The 19,825-nt window shown below is 40.4% G+C and overlaps 1 protein-coding gene across 1 annotated transcript in view; it reads right to left on the bottom strand.

Moving 5' to 3' along the window:
• The window catches only part of ell (elongation factor RNA polymerase II), a 38,296-nt gene that overhangs the window by 11,859 nt on the left and 6,612 nt on the right, over positions 1-19,825 (bottom strand). The window contains exons 2-3 of the mRNA XM_044361534.1: positions 11,835-11,879; positions 45-166 (exon numbers count right to left, since the gene is read on the bottom strand). Coding sequence (XP_044217469.1) covers positions 45-166; positions 11,835-11,879 — 167 coding nt within the window. The remainder of the gene's footprint in view (positions 1-44; positions 167-11,834; positions 11,880-19,825) is intronic.

Raw genomic sequence — 19,825 nt, 5'->3', positions numbered from 1 at the left:
AGAGAGGAGCGTGAAAGCGGAAGAGATGCTGCGTTTGGCCTCACCTGGTGATGTACTGCTGGATGCAGTCGAAGCTGCCCTGGGGGTTATCTCTGCCCACGTTTGACAGGTAGAAAGTAAATGTTTGCAGTTCATTGGAATTTTCTGACCGTGGTATTGAAATTTTCTGCAGATGACAAAGGAGAAACACATGAAAAAAATTATTTTGTTTCAAATTAACACAAAGAAAAGGGCTCACAATACCTACCTACTAAAAATCAGTTTATGTTTATGCTGTTTTCCAAGCTTTCATAAATGCATATCTATTTGATTATTATCTTTTTTAAGACCTACATATGATAAACATAATTCAGATACTTTCCAGACAAGCACTAAGAAATGACTAACTGCACTTCACACCCTATCTGTAAATGCAAACACTCATTTTTCTGTCTGATATCTTTGGTACTATAAACAAATGCCAGTGCTGTGCACCTTGAAACCCTGGCCCTGACTAGGCAAAGCTGTGAATAAGCTCCAGGCAGTTTCTTGCTGGCATCAAAAACACTGAAAACCTCACAAAACTAAAATTACCCTGACTAAATCCACTGCCTTCTCCTCTGCTAGCTTATCTCTACCAAGATAGACTACGGACTGCGGAGTGTTCCTAATTGTGTGCCAAACATGTGATTGGACGAACTGCAGGTAAATTACTGTAACATAAGCATGATAGGTATCTCTGCAGTCTCTGGCCTTCAACCCCCCCCCTTCATAGTTACCTTCATCCCACACTACAGGTGCTGTTTTCAAAAAACAACACAGGAAGTTGAGTTAACCACAGTCAGCTAATGCTGCTAGTACCTCCACAAAGCTCTAATCAGCAGCAATCTGCTGGACACTTTGTTTAAACAAAGGAAATAATTTAACAAGTGACAAATGGGATGCAGATTTGTGCTTTAAAATGCATTTTGCACTATTACAGTGAAGCAGGTTTTGGGTCAAAATGGTTAACATTTTAATGCAGTGCAAAGAAGCGTGTCAGTAATCTTCTTAGTGGGCAATTTGAAAGACGCAGCACAGAAAGCACCGAGTGACACTGCGACCGCACATTGCCACATTTGAGTCTACATGTTTCCACCTAAAAATAGTTTTGTTAAAACCCTATCATTAAGATGTTAATTCAGGGGTGAATTTATTTGACAAGTCTTGAAGAGAAAAACTCCAGTTAAAGCAGTATAAGACAAGCAGGCAGAGGGTTGTGTTCTCAGGAGGGCCTGGCTGGGTGACCCCTGCTCAGCTCTGCTTTCCTGAGCATGAATTCAAATGGTGTCACAACCAAGAACTGTGCATTAAACTTCACCAGGGTAACAAAAGATAGCTGAAGTTACCAGATAGATGGTTTTAAATCCCTAGTGCAGGTCCTCTTGACCAGTGAGCAGCTCATTGCCAATGACCTAACCTAGATCAGGGGCTCAGCCTGTGACTCACTAGCTTCTTCTTCAGTGCCCGGGTTGACATGCGGTCAGACTTCAGGCAGCTCAGCTCTGTTTACCCAAGGCCTCAACACATGTGAAGGCTGCAGGTGGCCAACTATAAATAAATACAATGTCCTTTATTTGCCTTCCTGGAAGACCTGTGCTCTCAGTTATCCATAATAATCCACTCCAGTATAACATAACACACGCTGCCTCTGTTGCAGCCTACCTTATAGAGATAGGACAGTAACTGATACTTTTTAAAATAACAGGCTTTTTATTACTGTCACTATCACATTTACCAACAATGAACACAAGAGGAACTTCTTCTTATGAGCTGACCTACCTCAGAATATACTGCATGTTAAAGGTACCCTGTGGAGTTTTTGAACATTAGTAGTCAGGTGTGGGGAAAAATTTATTCTTCGATGCATCGCGATGCGAACGATTCTGCAGATACGCAAATGTCAAAAAAAATCGATTTTCTAAATGTTAGTTAATAACGTGATGGTGACAGAATGAAAAAGGCGGAACTCAACTGTGAGGGCAGTGCAGCGACCAGACAGTCTACTGCACGCACATACTAGAGCTATCTTGTAATTCATCATCACAAAAGGTTGCAAGCATGTTTTGACTTAATGTCTAAATAATTACCTTTGCGAAGCCAATGTGAAGTATATTGTTAACTTTCTATGCCATCACCCAGAGACTAACGTTAGCGGAACAGAGCAGCGATCAGCAGTAACAAACAAGATCAACTGACCAACACACACTGCTGCATTAAACAACACAAACCGACTCTGGTGCGAAGAAAAGAACTCAGTGCTTGGTCTGTTTCACCTCAAAACCCTGCGCCCACTCAGAGTCTTGTTAAATGAATATTCAAGAAGCCCCTTCCATGTTCTGTTCAGGGGTCCAGTCCCAAAAGGCACTGTACTCCCCTAATGCAGTCTCCCAAGCACAACCTCCCCATGCACACAAATGCACTTCTGTTGCCTCAGGTTTTAGCCCCCAGTTTGGATGTGTTCCAGTGTCCCATTAAAGGTACCCTCAGTTAACTGTGTGAATATTGTAAATGTTCATCTCTGTTGAATTCAATAAACTGCATTTTGTATTCAAAACACTGCGAATCAAATAAATCAGGGTAGAGAGGTGATGCCGTTCCCCTCTGAAACATCAGAAGGACCCAACCCTTCCCCTTCAGTGCTGCAGGTCAGTAAGCTAGCAGGTCACCTCCCTCAATGGCGTGCATGTGCAGCCTCTCAATGGGCATATAAAACCGTTACCATGGGTTACTGGTAACAGTTCCCCGGTCAGACCACTTCTTTTCCTCTCCATAATAAGTTGTAGGGGATGAGGCAGTGGCAGTACTGAGGGAGGAAATAAACACACCGGGAACAGAAGTTATGTTCATAAACACACCCTTCTTGCATGTCAGCTCTCCTCCGTTGGAGGGAACCCGGTTTACTACACCAGGGATCCCCGAAAAAGAAGGTGTCTTTTCGCAAGGTGGTGTCAACGGATGCCTCCCTGAGGGGTTGCGGGGGCTCTGTGCAACGGTGCAGAAGTGAGAGGGGTCTGGACGTGCAATGCAAGCTTCACATCAACCACCTGAAGCTACTAACGACTTTTTTAGCTCTAAAGCATTTTCATACGGTTCTGACAGGTTAGCATGTTCTGATCAGGACAGACAACACAATGGTGGCTTCCTACACAAGCAAGCAGGGAGGGACCAGTTCGCATCCCTTGTTAAAAACGGACTCGCTCTACTGTGGTGACTGTGGTGCAGTATTCATTTTCTGTCTCTCAGAGTGACACATGTCCCAGGCCGCCTGAACCTGGGGGTTCAAATATCCACTGCCCCCTGTTCTTTTCCATAACGGACCACAACACGTCTCTAGCGCTAGCGCACCCATGGCCCAACATGCTCCTGTATGCACCTTCAGTGGAAATGATACTGCCTGTTCCGAAGAGGGTGCACCAGCAGAATATGTCCCTGATCCTGGTGGCCCCTCAGTGGCCATCCGGGTTCAGTGGCTGCAGCTCCATGTCTACATGTTGAGGGCCAATTTAATAGCTAAAGGTCTGCCCCCAAGTGTGGTGGCAACGATCCAAAGTGTGAAGGCATCATCCACTAGAGGCCTATATGCCTATAAATGGTGGACGTTTGAGCAGTGGTGTCAGGAACAAAATGTACTCCCATTTCAGTGCTCTATTGTGGATGTTTTTATGTTCCTTCAGGAGCTACTGGATAAGGGTCTCTCCTTTTCTAAGATTAAGGTCTATTTGGCAGCAGTATCTGCCTGTCATGTTGGCTTTGATGGAGTGGCGCCAGGCACTCACCCTCTTGCCATACGTTTCTTAAAGGGAGTCCGCTGACTGAGGCCTGTGGTCAAATCCAGTGTCCCCTCATGGGATTTAGCTTTGGTGCTTGAGGCTCAAATGGTTCCCCATTTGAGCCCACTGAGTCTACAGATATGAAATTTCTTTCATACAAAACTGCACTGTTTCTTGCTTTGACCTCAATAAAGCAGGTGGGCGACCGTCATGCTTTATCTGTGCATCCCTCCTGTACCTCGTTCACTTTGGATGGCTCTAAGGTTACATTGCACCTGAATGTGGCGTATTATCCCTCTAGCCTATAGCTCTATGGCTTTTGAGCTCTGGAGCTTTTTTCCCCTCTCTTTTTGCCTCCGAGGAGCAGAGGAGGTTGCATTCCCTGTGTCCTATGCGTGTGCTGTGCACCTCCATAGACCGCACTCTGAGTGTGCGTTTATGTGACCAGTTGTTTGTCTGTTTTGCTAATCCAGCCAGGGGCAAAGCCCTGTCTAAACAGCGGCTTTCTCACTGGATTGTGGAGGCTATCTCCCCGGCTTACAGCAGCAGAGGTCTTCCGCTGCCTCATGGTGTGAGGGCACATTTGACCAGGGGCATGGCAACATCATGGGTTTTGTTTAAAGGGGTATCTGTGAGTGATATCTGTGCTGCAGCCAGTTGGTCATCCTTGCTCACTTTTGTTTGGTTTTACCATTTGGATGTGACAGCCCCTTCAGTGGCTCATTCTGTCCTTTCTGCTGGGTCTCTGATGCACTGGAGTGCTGGAGGTTTGACTCCGGTTCAGTGGCTGATCTGCAGGGTGTGAATACATATCCCTTACTATATGTGTTGTACCTCGTTCCTCTCTTTCAGGGAACAGGTGGTCATAACATTTTGTTCTGCAAATGTTCTATGAGGAAGGAAATGCATTCAGCATGTTTTGTCAGGCTTCAGGAACACACACTGCATTTTGAATAACAGTGAATGTAAACATAATTTTTGTTTGTTTACAAAAAAGAAAAAAAAAAACTCCACAGGGCAGCTTTAACATTTTAAGCTCTGAATATTCTTGCTCTTTACTTTTACTGCTGTTCCCATCTCTGCTCCCTTGCAACACACCTAAACAGCACCTTTTGCCAAGTCCCATATCATGTTTGTCAACCAGCCAACGCTGCACCTGCTAGCAACAGGAAAATAGTTCTGGACAGCCAAGTCACATCACCGTTACCCACATATTCACTTATGTCTCTGCCATTAAAATGTGAAATACAGCAAAAAAAAGAAAAAACACCAGAGAGAGAAATCCCCTGTCACATGCATGTAATATGCAGATTATTTAAAATGATTTGAGGCTCATGGAGCAATTTAGTGTTGGTTGCACGAGGGTGTCCATTAGCAGCTATGCAGCTATATATTACTGAATATGATATTGTCATTTGAGTCCATGAAATGTATGTAACATATGTGGGAAGAGGAACAACTGATACAAGCTGTACTATGCCATGGTGTTGAAAAACATCTAAATGTATGTTCTTGCAGAAACGAAGATGAATCCAGAGATGATTAAGAGGCAGATGAACTGACTGAAAGGCGAGGCACAGTGGAGTGACTCAGTTGACTCACTGACTCACATTGTAGAGGATGAAAAAGTGAGAAGAGAAAGAAGCTCCTCCACACCAAATGGCTCTCAGGCTCCAGTTAAAAAAAACTGAAATCACAAGTATGTTTGATTCTGATGTGTGATGTGCATGTATGATTTTGATGTTTGAAAACGTGTATTTCTAATATGGATCCACACTATGTTTGCAATTTTTAGCCGACTCCTCTTCAATTAAAAACCTCTTTTAAAAATCTGTTTAACTTTCAAATTACAAACCTTGCAACACTGTCTGTTGAAAGCCTTTTATCAAACCTTTGAGAGTTTTACCCTGCTGTTGCCACAAAATCTAGACAAAACAGAGCAATGGAAGAAACAGAAGAGATTACTTAAATACTGGATGAAGGGCCGGACTGACAGTGCAACACACCCTCTCTACAATAAACAATCTTCTTTGAACAGCTTTTTCTATTGGTGCAAGTGGATTTTAAACAGGCTGTCCAACCACCCTCTCCTAATTCTGCCTGCAGCTATACTCATCTTCTCATTCTGCGAGGCATCTAGCAAACAATGCCTCTTTTCAGGTTGGGGTCGTTAGAGAGGACCGACCCCCACACAGTTCCTCTAGTACTCTCTCCAAGGCCAGAGGAGAGAAAAGGAGCAAAGAGAGAGAGAGAAAACAAATCAGGCAGACAGAGATAGGACCCATGACACACAAAGACGACATCAAAGATTTAGTGCTGACAGTTCAAATGCTTTGCTTCCGGTTTCTGCTTTGTTTTTCTGCTATAAGTTACGGGTGAACACACTGCAAAGACTACGGCCAGTGGCCAGATGATCTTGACATGTAAGATCTGATTCTACAGAAAAGGAAATAACTAGTGAGCAACATGCATTTGAAATCTCAAAAACATTGTGGAAAGACAACAAAAGCTTACTTTTTTCACTCCACTGTAAATATGCGTACACCATCTAATCATATGCTTGGAATACAACTTGAGGAAATGCATGTGATAAATTGTAGCTGGCGGTAAAATATAGTTTCGCTTTGCTTTGTACTGACTTTGTTAGTCTGGTTTATGAAAGATGAAAGGAAAAAGTGAGATGAAAAATAAGGAGAAACCAAGCAAAAGGGCGACACTGCTGATTTGTTCCTCTCTCTCACTGACTGATGCCGATTCAACATGCTCAATCGGCCAAATAGCTGTGGATAAGGGTCCACTAATGTCAGTGGTGCCTGTTAGAGAGCAAAATCTATGGTTGATGTTTAGCCACATATGTTCGATTATGGCCCAATGATGTCGGGCGGCCGGGAGGGGGACATGAGTGAGTAGGAAAGTCATAAAGTGGCTGTACCTGGGACATCACCAGACTACCCAACCAAGAAAATTCAATATAATTATTCTTTTTAATTCTAAAATTTCCCTTTTTTCCTTTCTTCATTCCTTTTCCCTCCTCTCCCTATTTATTTTTAATTAATTAAGTTACTTGTTATTATTATCATCATTGTTATTATTCTTTTTTTTTTTTAAATCATTTTTTTCTTTACGCTTAAAACCACTTGCCCCAATTGCTTCCCTACACTTACTTACACACACACACACACACACACACACACACACACACAGGAATCCTGTACAACACATTGCCCAACAACTTCCCTAATACACATATTCTATATCATAAGTACTAACATTTGTTTTTTTCTTGTATTTTTTTACTGCTGTACTTCCTCAATGCCTGTTTTGTCTTGTCATGTGAATCCTGTCATGTCATCTATTGTATTACAACAGCCAACTGTTGCCCTGGTTTGTGAAGAGAATGAGACAGACCAGCAGAGAGCAAGTTCAGGGAGACAGATAGAGTCTAAAGTATAGAACATCTCCATACACTGTATGGTTGTCACAATACCAGAATTTTAAATTGAATACAATACTAGTATAAAAAAAAACAAAAAACGATACCTCTTTTGACATCATGGCAAAAAGAAAAAAAAAAAAAAGTCTCTAATTTTTTTCATTTTTTAAATCAAATTTGCCACGGTTAACTCCACATGACCCACCGGTCACGTGGTGGGTTTGTTGCTGGAGAGAATGATGTTACAGCCACAGGTTGAGGACCAGTTGATTTTCTTCCCTGTTGTTTCATCTGTACAGCTTTGGGATGAAAATCTGATTGTAGATGTTGTGTTTTTTTTCTATAGCTTTGGTACTTTCGATACTATTGAATTAATACTTAATGGAGAATGTATTGTTTTAAACACGTGGTGTCGAAAAAGTATCAAAGTATCAATACTTTGACAACCTTAATACACTGATTGCCAGTTATGCAGCATTAAAAACTAGAAATACCACCTCATGGTTGTATGCCTCCACCAACCAGTCAAGTTACAATTTACATCCATGTCTGTCTTTGAAGGAATTAAATAAAAAAGGTATTAAGTGTATTTTCTGGCAAAATGGAAGTTATCACTATATTGACATGTATGACCACAGTGAATAATTTCCAGTGAGAAACATGTTGTCTTCACTTAGAGACTATTTGGATATAAAATGTCATTACTTCATCATTTTATCCTATTAGATATTTGTGTTAAGGATTTATACGCTAATTATGACAAAGTTTGAGTTATGGCCAAAAGCATATTGTGTGGTCACACAGACCTTGACCTCTGACCTTTGACCACCAAATTCTAATCAGTTCATCCTTCAGTCCAAGTGGACGTTTGCCCCAGATGTAACGAAATTCCCTCCAGGCGTTCCTGAGATAACATGTTCACGATAATGGGACAGACGGACGGACAGACGGACGGATGGACGGACAGACGGACAACCCGAAAACATAATGCCTCAGGCCACAGCTGTCGCTGGTGCAGAGGCATAAAAACATAGAAACGTGTCTGCCACACTCAAAAATGCTCAAACTGCACATAATGACAGACTGTTCAAAGTCAACAGCCTCAATGAAATGTGCAGGAGAAAACCTGAGAGCGTGAATACAGGCATCAACATCCATTGTCTGGGTTTTCATGCATCATACATGTTTGATGAAGCCAACATACGTGTTTTATTTAGCCACTTCATCTCTGAGGCCAAGCCTGTCTAGAAAAATACCTCACATCTTTCATCTGTTTTCAGACCTTGAATTCTTCCCTTTTCAAGGTGGAAGAAATACTGGTGTGTGTGTGCGCACTTCGTCTATAGCAGATGAATGAATATGAGTGAATGAATATGGGATCTCACTGTGACAGCCGGCCATCTGCTATGTAATTTAGCCACTTCTGACTAGCATTCCGATCTCAACAGTGGCAGATTTTCCACCAAGGTGAGCCTGCTGCATTACTAAAATGCAGGCACTACTTTACTATTTCAGCACACTAAAACAACAGATTATAAACATCAGGTCCAGTGTGCAAACAAGATTCCACAAGTCACATATGCATGTACTGCGCGTATGTATAAGCATGTGTTCCCAACACATTTTGATGCATGTATAAAGAAGGAGATTTAAAGCCAGTTAATGACTGAACTCTCTGCAACGTTTATTGAAAAAGGCTACTTAAGGGTGACATTGAAATATCTGGCAATAAAGACATAGGTAACCTCAACAAGCACACCTGTTGGTACAGAGATTCTTAGAAAAATGTGAAGTGAATGAAAAATACTTGATGATACAGCGTAAAGTGAAAAAGTGACAGTGGGATGGCAGCCTTAAGTGGATCACTCCTGGATGACTTTGGTTTTGGTGAAAGAGTGCCACTCATGGGATTTTGTCCAATCTCAATAAAGCTCATTAAGTTTAAATAACAACGCTTGATGCAAAGTGACAGTCTAGCTTGAATAATTACTGTTCTATGTAAATGTAAACATCATAGATCGTAAACAAAAAACAGAGAGAACTGAACTATGCCGACTATTATATCCAATATCTTACAGCCAAATTATTCAAGACAAACAAACAGTGAATAAAACCATGAATGTTGACCAAATCTGCAAGGCTGCTGCTGCTGCCGCCTGAGGTCTATTTATGAGTGTTTGGAAAACCAAGTGTTTTGAGAGCTTGGAATGCATTCAGTGGATTCCCTGAGCAACACTTCTCACCTTAAAAATATATTTAAATCAAGCTGTGTGAGAGAGTGTGTGTGTGTGTGTATTACACAGCAGTATGGGGAGTATGAATTGTGAAGACTGAGACTGACAATGTAGGTGTTGTACTACACATAATGTGTGTGCAGCTGTCTGTATACAGTCTTCGCTTGTTATCTGTGTTCCTTGAACATGAGCGCCTAGTTTTAGAATAAATTGCACCTGTAGGTTTCATTGTAAATCAATCGCTGTTTAATTTATTTCCTCCTGTATTCTCAACTTTTATGCGTTATGGGGATGTGTACTATGTCGATTACAGAATTGACATGAAGGAGAAACAATATAATGGACACAGCTCTGTTCTTGCTGCGTCATAAATCATTTTTATTTTAATCAATTTCAAAAATGTTCTTCCATTCTAACAAGAAAACAGATGTTTTAGTACATTTATTTTGTTTTTGTAGTTTTGGCCATCTTATTGTTGCTGCGTGTTAACATTTTATTCATCAGGCACACTGTTGAAATCTGGGGATGTGGCAACTCTAAAGCTTTACCAGGAAGCGCAATCGGGTAAACAACGCAATAATCATCCTCAGCTAAGTGGGAACATTTGCAGAAGTTTAGATGCTGAAACTTGTAGCAGTGCAGCAGGAAGCAATTCATTGACAACGAATGATTCTTCTACACCAAGGACCCATATTCAAACTGCATTTCTCAATATTGCACAAACGTGTGTGTTTTCTATCGCATTTCATGACCTACGATAACCTGGTGTCCGACCCCTTTACACAAGACAAGTGAATAGGATGCAGAGCAGGCAGTGTGTATGTGTGTGTGTGTGTGTGTGAAAGCAAAGGTGGGAGGGAAGGATTAAGAAAGATGTATAGCTGTAGCAAATGTATGTATAGAGATGCTAAAAATCCTGCTATTGTATGCATTGTACCCATGGTGAAAAATATACCCACAACCAAGCTATCATCAACATTTTAGAAATAGATAGATAGCAAATCTTTGGACACAAGGCAAGTCATTAAAATGTACCAGTCCACTGGATGTTATACCTAACTGCAACTTGCATGAACAGAAATGCACATAGACTGACTATGCAAGTCAGGTGGTTCAACAATGGGCAGGCTCACACATGCAAACCTTGCCTTTTGCCCATGCAGGAAACAGTTTGCTTATGCAGAGAATGCTTGTGAGCATGAGGATGTTTATTGTCTTCATGGGGGACAGTTAATTGCCAATATAGGGAACACTGGCACCCATGTGCGAGTTTTGTCATTATCATGAACAAGCAGGTACCAGCTGCAGAAAGAGGCACGGTTTCCTCCATTGTGGGATATAAAAACAATTCAGTCTTTTCCATTGCTTCTTATTTTCTTTCTTCACTTGGTCTGCATTTATTTACTTGCTTCTATTGCAGCAAAGAGAGAGGTAGGGGTAACTTTAGATTTGTTTATTGTATCCATTATGATTAGTGTTGTTCATACTGCTGAGACTAGAAGTCATTTGGTTGACACTCGAGCAGCTAGTGTCACCAACAAGTTATCGGCAACACAGATCTGCTCTTGGTCTGATCTACGATAGTTTCCAAGAGAACATTTGAAAAGTTACTTAACAGTATCAGTAACGGTAGAGAGGTCTCAGAGAGGCTGGTGCATTAAGATCAAATTTCAACATCAGCCAAGGTTCCTATTATGAACAGGAACATGAGTCTACTGATAAGAAACGAGGCTTTTACAAAGGATACGAACATGTGCCGTCTGCGATCTTTATACATTACATCTGACACAGCAGAGCTTCCTTTTGAAATTTATGGTGTAGTGAGAAGTTATAAGGAATAAGACAGCGAACATGACATTTTAAGTGTATGTCTCAAAGTGTTCTTCCTGCCATGCAAGAGATGTTGTGGGGCCTAGTTGTCATTTGGCACACTTGCTGTACGAGGCAAAGCAAAATAAACCAGATGTTGTGGCCGGTAGAGGGAGAGGCTGGGAAACATGTGTCTGAGCAGGTCTCACTGACAGTAGTGCATTAGGATTAGGTGATACTGACACAGCACAAGACACATATGGTAAAAAGTACATCATCATATTCAGGTCAGCTATAGCAGCATCTTTCTTGCTTCTCTATGGCAGAAACTGTAGGGGGGGGGGGGGGGGGGGGGGGCTTGCTTGCCATGTTGGCCTTATCACATGTCTTGTTTGAGAGCATGTGTGTATATCAAAGCTTCAAAATGCTCTCTTGAGTATTTGCACTGCATGTCATGATAAATGTAAATTTATGTCTGGCACTGACACCTGAATGTTGAGATGCTTGTCAGCGACTAACCATAAGATTTGGGGAGCAGTGGGGGGGGGGAGAGAAAAACGTTCTTACCCCTTGGTTTCCATTAAATCTGATCAGTGGTCGTGATGACAGGACCTATAAAAAAGACAAATAACAGCATTTTAATAATTTCATCACTTTCACAGTAAACATAGTAAAAATATTTAATTCAGGAAAAATTTTTGGATAAGATTTCATGTATTGAAATGGTTTTCTGTATTAGCTTTACATCATTTAATCAGAAAAAAGCAATGGACATACAAATAATTTCTGCAAGCATCATATTAGCTTTTGAGGCATGCAACAAGTGCTGCAATATCAATTCATAAATGGTGACGGGTAAATGCACTGTAATTTATTTTTAGTTCGTTGACCAAGCATCAAGGTCCTACATAAAACCAGTTTAACAAAGGCTGAGAGAGAGATTTACATAAAACCATTGGTGTCATGGAACCCTTAGCCACAAACAAACCATAATTTTTCTATAATTTTCTATTCAAACCTATGAGATTAAAATTTCAAATTTGCATTAGCTCAGTTCACATCGAGAGAAATACTCCCTTGTTTTAGTGCTGTGTATGCCCTGTTTCCACAGGCAGAGTTTACAACCATTAACCATTAACTTTCATCATCATATATCAAAGTCTAAATTCAACTTATACTTCCTCTTCAAGAGACGTCATTAGAACCGATAATAGACATATTTATTTGATAAAAATCTTTGATCTGAAATTTAGATACAATATATGTGATTCATTCCCATTTCTTTACACATATTACATTGTAATAATGACACATATGTTAACTGAGCAATACCATTTTCCCTGCTAGGGTAAACTTTTTATCTTGCCATTGCTCTACTCATTAAATCTAAAAAAAATCCAACTTCTGCAATGCAGGGCTATCAACTCCAAGTATATTTTTCTCTCAGACCAAAACAATTAGCATGCCTGACAAAAGCAGGGGAGGCAGAAAAACAGAAATGACAGAAATGACTGTGATTGTGTGTGTTGTTGTCCAGTAAGCCAGTCATCCAATAGCTGGAGCTCACCACTGACATTTTTCAAATATTTACAGCCACACAAGCCCCCGAATAAGGCAATAATGTGAAGGAGAAATGCAGTATTGGAGTCATTATGACAAAATTGCTGTGGTTAAACATGTTAATGGTTAACATGTCTTCCATAACACTTCCATAAATTCATAGGGATCTGTTATTTTGACATGAAGAGATATTGTTGTTGATCAGTGTCCAAAAACCTTAATCCAATGTGATTAAAGTTTAGGGTTGAACAAGGGTAATGTAGCCTATTTTACAGAATAAAATACAATATACAGAATAATAACCTCCAGCAGGTCAAGTCAGATGCGAGTTTCAGAGATGCAGAAAAGAGGAATGGCAAAACAGGGCTTCCATTTCACTTTCTGTTGGGTTCAGCTTTGTCAGTATCAGATCCTGTCTTTCTGAATACTCTATCATTTGATTTCTTTTAACTCAACATTAAGTTTCAGTTTCAACATTTCCTGTGGAGTAAATCAAAAGAGAAAGCTTTCGTTCCTCGAGGCAAAAGATTCTACACTCAGGCGAGCAACACAGACTTTTTAAAACTAAGAGCATTTTGTTGCCTAATGAGGTAACCAGAACAAACCAAATGGTCAACAGTGGTCTGATTGTGGGTGACTGAAGCAACTGGACAAATAAAACAGTTCCACTTTTGAGCTGTATCTATTATTAAGTGAGGCTAGTGCTAATGCTAAGACCAGAGTCGAGGCAAAGTCAACCTTTACATGCAACTAGGGATTATGTGAGGTCAAACTCCTCGTGCTTAGTGTAATTTGTTTTCAGAAACAATGTTTATTAGGACATGTGACCAACAAGCTGGCATTTTACCAACAGTAGGAACTGAATGTTTATGAAGACCAAAAAGAGGAAGTCCCTTTAGCTTTTCCTCCTTGGTACTGCTTCAGCGGATCAAATGTGATTAAGTGAGAGAGCTACAAGTTCAAGGGAGGGCAAACCTATTAAAGACACAACATGCTTTGTATTCCTGCCTGATCCTGACCCAGAGATATGAAGCATGCATATAAAGACTGCTGAGCTTCTGTCCTCTGTGTAGCTTCATTTATACCAAACCTACAGTTTTTTAGCTTAAAGTCACAGTTTTTGATGTGACTTCTACCAAACTAGCAGAAGCCATATGGGTCGCATTTAAATATGAGCTCAGTATCAATAAAAAGGTATTATCTAATGGATTGGTACTCGATATTTAAAGCCCTTTGATTACTGTAACCCATTGTGCTGACAAAAATGATTCATTATGCACCGTGAAAACATTGTGACCTTACACTGATGTGAGTGAATGTGTGGAGTGCCACAAAGACATAGCAGCCAGCAGTTTGTAATAAAGATATCCACACTGATCGGTAACGTCAGCGAGTGAAGTGACTGAGCCACCGGGTTAAAGTAAGCACATTTTGACTTGTAATTTGGCGACTTTACACAGATGTAACACGCCTCTGTGGCACTGCTGTTGGGTGAAAACTGCATTTGAGCAAAGGAATTTTATTTATGTCATGGGATGTAGGGAGGTTATGCACTAACATTGTGAGCTTTGGAGGCTGCAGAAATGTCTGCTGACCCTTCTGGCATTAATGTTTGCTTCACCAGACACAACAGAAACAACAGACAAACCCTCTATTACATGATTTTTTTGCATTTATGGTGTAACAACGTAGACGCAAATGCTGAATTCTGATGAATTATTACACAATCTGAAGAAGTAGCATTACACACAAACTCACTTACTCAATTAATCCACTTCCCTACATGTAAGAAAGTAGTAAAAAGTTTCAATGAATACTATACTGTTACTAATACTTCTACTGCCTCTACTGCTACCATTACTAGACAACACACTGACCAAAATCATTGCGGCGGCTTCAAAAATTTGGGAAATTATTCAATTTGTTTTGTTAATTTTCATATTTAGTACAAATATATCCAAGCTTTAGATCTGAGGTTGAGTGAGTTGGTAGTTTGTTGGGATTGTTCATGATTCGGTTTACAGGCCTAAGTAATGACAATGACCCTCTAGATTACAGAGTTCAGAATGACACAAACACTGTCAAGTTAGTCATTTGATTCCCTCCGTGGCTACTCATACTACAGATGTGTTCTCTCATAGTACTGCAAAAGCATTTACATCAAATTGTGAGCCAAATTGTATTTTTAGCAATGCTAGCACCATGGCTCTAGGGATGGTAATGTCACTCTGTTGGTCTGTGGGTCGGTACACCACTTTGGTCCAGACTGAAATATCTTAACAACTATTGGATGGGTTGCAATTAAATTTTGTACAGACACTCCATGGTCCTCAAGAGGAGAAGCCCACTGATTTCGATCCCAACTTTTCCTGTAGCGCCACCAGCATGTACGTGTTTTCAGAATAATGCAGTAAGCTGCGATGGTGGGGGCATGTTGTTGAGGTGAGTTGACACAATGAAATACGAGACAAGGAGCACAGTAATGGATTTATACGTTTAAAAAGGTAACACTTAGACAGGATTTTACAACAGCCGAAAGTTATCACAGCGGCAGCGGTTCTATCTTTCATCATGACTATCATGAGGTAAACAGTAGAAATGTGGCATTCACATTATACAAAGTAATCTGCCAGGAATGTGTACTTGCGTGTATGCAACTGGTCAAAAGTTGATCCTGATTCAACTTTTTTGCCGGAGCCCACAGTGTTGGCACCCCTGTTGCATCTACATCTGCTTTTTTTCCACGCAGGACTAAAGTCATTGTGAGTATAGAGCTGCTAGCGTGACAGTAGACTTTAGTCTTGTTGTATGAAGACATGACTGACTGCCATCGTTCTGCATGGCATCAGAGATTGAAGAGAGATAGTGAATTCACCTCGTCTAACCCTTTTAGGCCTAAACAAATCCAATTAGAAGTCAGAGGAAGTAAGCTACTGTTTCATATCTTGACAACAGAAAAAGTTTGTTTCACTTTTTCCTGTGCTCTGAACACTCAGCGCCTATCCAGGAACACCAGACCTTTCATGGAGTCACACTCCCTGGTCTAACCCTGCAATGTTTAACACAGCACCAGTTTTAGCACTCCCAAACCCTCCCCTTCCCCCATCCCAGCACTGCTAACATAGTGCTACCCTCAGCCTGTTCATTTGAATGGGCTGCTGACATGTCACTATTCTCTGGGGCCTGAGCCCAGAATGTTCCACAGAGCTAACCTAAGGGACAGAGTACGGGTCCTGACCATGGATCGATGACAAGGCCGTGGATGTTCCCACACACTGCCAACGAGCTACAGAATGGGGGATCAGCTGGACACAGCATGGACTTGCAGCCAAGCAGCCCGTGATAAAACTGAACTGATGACAATGTTCAACATAAAAGCCTGGCTTCTGACTGTACTTTTCCTTGTAGTATTGATAAAGCAAATAGCAGTAAAAAAGAACAGCAAGATGGACTTCAACAAATATGTGCACAGAATCTACAACTAGCACTTCAAGTTCATCAAACATTAATGTAATAATGAATTTAACAGCTCCTCTAGGTATAAAAAGGATTTTAAAGTAGGTTTCAAATCTAAATCAAGTAAAGCCTGAATTCAGCTTGTATCAATTCACCTTGACTACTAGACTTTTAGACATATTTTACAAAAATAACAAAACTTGCTCAGGTATATCAAGCGAGTAAAACCGTTTTTAAGAATTTTCAGCTAGGCCACAACCTCACTGAAACCTTATAGAAAATAAGTCCACAGCTCTCAACTGACCCATTAACAATAAATGACAAGAGGCTATATTGCAGCAATGGTACATGTTTTAATTCACTATTTAAAACATGCAAAATATACATATTAGGAGTTTTTTATAGAAAAAACTAAGCACAATTCATGGCAAATGACCAGCTTCTTAATACAGATTATATAGACTGGCTTACTGCAAATTAGCCTATATCCTAAACACATATGTGTAAATCCCTACTTGGTCTCTGCCAAAGGATTTCTTTGTTTTGTAGTAAATGCACACAGGAATAGCAATGTCTAAATCCCAATGGATATAACTGTGGCACCCAAATTGTCAGGTGTCTAGTTGCATCACTGTCACACTGGAGAGATGTTCCACCTGTCTAGGATTTCAAAGGTGAAAAGAGCACTTTGTGCCATGCACTCTGCAAGGGTGAAATGGTACTGGGTGTCCCTACTCTCTTAATACTCAGTGTGCATGCATCATTGCAGAGTGTGCCCTGTGTGTGAAACGTGGTGTGCCAGTCTACTCCTTTAAAATAGCTGTGACAGAAGGGTGTCAGATGAGTGTTTGAAGTAACACGCTTGCTCATAGGCTTAATTGGGCCTACTTGTAGGTCTTTTACTGTAACTGGCTCTTCATTGCCATAAAGAAACCCTTTGAAGCTTTTAAGCTTGTTTTCCATTTGATTAATGCTGAGCTACGTTTGATCTTGTGCTTGAAATGTTTGCGCAAGTTTCTTATGTGTGCACCTTCTTAGTTCAAGGGGGAGGATCAGCACATGTACAGTCCAACAGTTTCATGTTACGCACATTACACTCACTAAGAATCTCATAATGATATATCAGCTGATATTAATTTTCTATATACAACCCCAGACATAAATGAACATTTTCCTTTTCTTTTACACAACTGCAAAAAAGAAATGTTCTAGGCAGGATATTTTACAGTTGAAAAATAAACTTGTCACTACTCCCTGGTGGACAGACTGTAAGTATATACAGTACAGTAAGTATTCAACACATCAAATGCCGATACCATGAGAAGAGAACTGCTTCCACCAGCTTCCCTGCAGGTATTTTATTTTTAGGGTCATATGCAGAGCCATTTCTCCCCCAAACATGGTGCATAGTATTATTGCCAAATTGTTTGTCTCGTCTGACCACACCACATTCTTCCTGTAATCTACAGGCTTCTCCAAATGTTGGTTAGCAAACTTCAAACGAGCTTCAACATGTCCTTTCTTCAGTAATGGAGTCTTACAAGGTGATCATGCATGGAGACCGTGGCAGTGTAGTGCACTGCCGATTGTTCTCTGTGACAATTTTACCTGCTTCTTCCAGGTCTTTCTGGAGCTCTTTTCAAGTGGTCCTTGGGTCTTGGGCTACTCTTCTGACTAATTTTCTTACTGCCCAGTCAATCTTGTGAGGAACTCCTGTGCATGGCCAGTTGATGGTGGAGTGATGCTTCTTCCACTTGTGGATAATGGCCCCAATGACGCTTATGGGAACATTTAGGAGTTGAGAAATCAGGCGGTAACCTGTGTCATTCCTACGTTGCTCAACAATATTGTTGCAAAGTTTTTGGGAGAACTCTCTGCCTCTACTCATCATGAGATGGTTACGCATGACAGCTTGTTAACAAATAATGAATTCACAGATGTCTAACCCCTTTTAAAAGAGCGGAAGTACTAGTGGCCACACGTACTAACCCAGCTGATTCTAATTAACACAGGTAAGAGGACTAATTAATAGAATCACCCGGTTCAGTGCTTTTTCTTACAGCATGTTCAATACTTTTTTTTTTTTTTTTTTTTTTTTACTGTTATTCCAATTTAATGCCCCAAATGTATGTTCCCATCCCAACCCTTTTTCAAAAGTGGCATTGTGGATGCCTTACATCCTTACTTAGGCCACATCCACACAAAGGTAAATTAATCTGAAAACTAAACTTTACATTTGAAAACATTTCCATCCATAATATCATTTTCAGGTCAATTCCAAAAAGTCGTCCACACTGAAACACCAATGGAAATATGGATCTCTCTCTTCCTCCTCCTTGGGTAGGGAAACATCAAAATTGTGCAGTACAGCAATTATTTGGTAAGGAGTGGGCTGACATAAGGTTGAACCTCAATTGATGATCGTTTATTTTTCAATTTAGCTAAAAAACCCTGTATCAAATATGCGTCTATACAAAGTACAAAACTGATGCACTGTAGTGCTGTTGTAGCACATCACCAGTATGATGTGATTATCTGTACTGGCATTCAAAATGTGTGACAATGCAGAGGATAAGGGAGTGTCTGAAAAGTTTTCCCACTGCTACACAACACCTGAGGTTTTCTGTGAAGGCACACGTCATTGTTTTGCAAAAGCTTTGTCAAAACTGCAACACGAGACGGTTGTTTTCAGATGTGATCATGGCATTATGCTTTCACTTGGATGTATCACTATCAAGGTTTGTGTTCACTCGCTGCGACACAATAAAAATAACACAAAATTTGGATGATGCATAAGTGCTGTATCAATGTATAGCCGGCTTCATCACAACAGAGACTTTTATCAGCAAACTGAAGTGAACATCACTTTTTTTCCCCCAAACTTTGTAAACAAAACTCCTTTCAGAAAGTTCTTCAAAAAGCTGTCATCTTCTGGTTACGTGGGTCCTTTAACAAAAGTGATGTGAAAGTGATGACTCAGCAGGCTTTCATCGCAGCCTTGAAAGGACAGAGCAGTCAAAAAGCCTAAAGCAAATTCGCTGATTTGAGAGAATGCCAAGTTTGTTGTGAATCTGTTACAGGTTTAGGCACATAAATGTAACTTAAACTTACTGGGGTGTAACCGCTTGCTAAAACTAATCCTAATCAAAACAAAGGCTCCATTACTGACAATTTTTTTTAAAAAAAAGAGAAAAATTTTAATCTTCTTATTAGTTTAGATGCCATTTTGTCACATTAATTTGGTCACATAAAAACAGACACTTAACATAATTACTGAGAAGGTAAGCACTATTGGTCTGATTGAAACTATCAGACAAAAAAAAAAAAAAAAAAGAGCCTCTTGCCACCATCCGGTGCCTGGATTCAAGCTTATATTATGATGCTACAAATATTCCAATTACAGCTGTAACAGATTAGATTGGAGGCCAACAGACTGACTACCACCCAACTAGAAGACACTGATGTGTATCTCTCCTTTTGAGGCCAATTTGATAAATATCTTGATTCAGACTCCATGACTTAATGGACCTTAGATACATTTT

This window comes from Thunnus albacares, chromosome 9, assembly GCF_914725855.1.
Source record: "Thunnus albacares chromosome 9, fThuAlb1.1, whole genome shotgun sequence".
Classification (NCBI taxonomy): Eukaryota; Metazoa; Chordata; class Actinopteri; order Scombriformes; family Scombridae; genus Thunnus; species Thunnus albacares.
The sequence above is the reverse complement of the archived record's forward strand: the minus strand, read 5'-3'. Positions and strand labels throughout refer to the sequence as shown.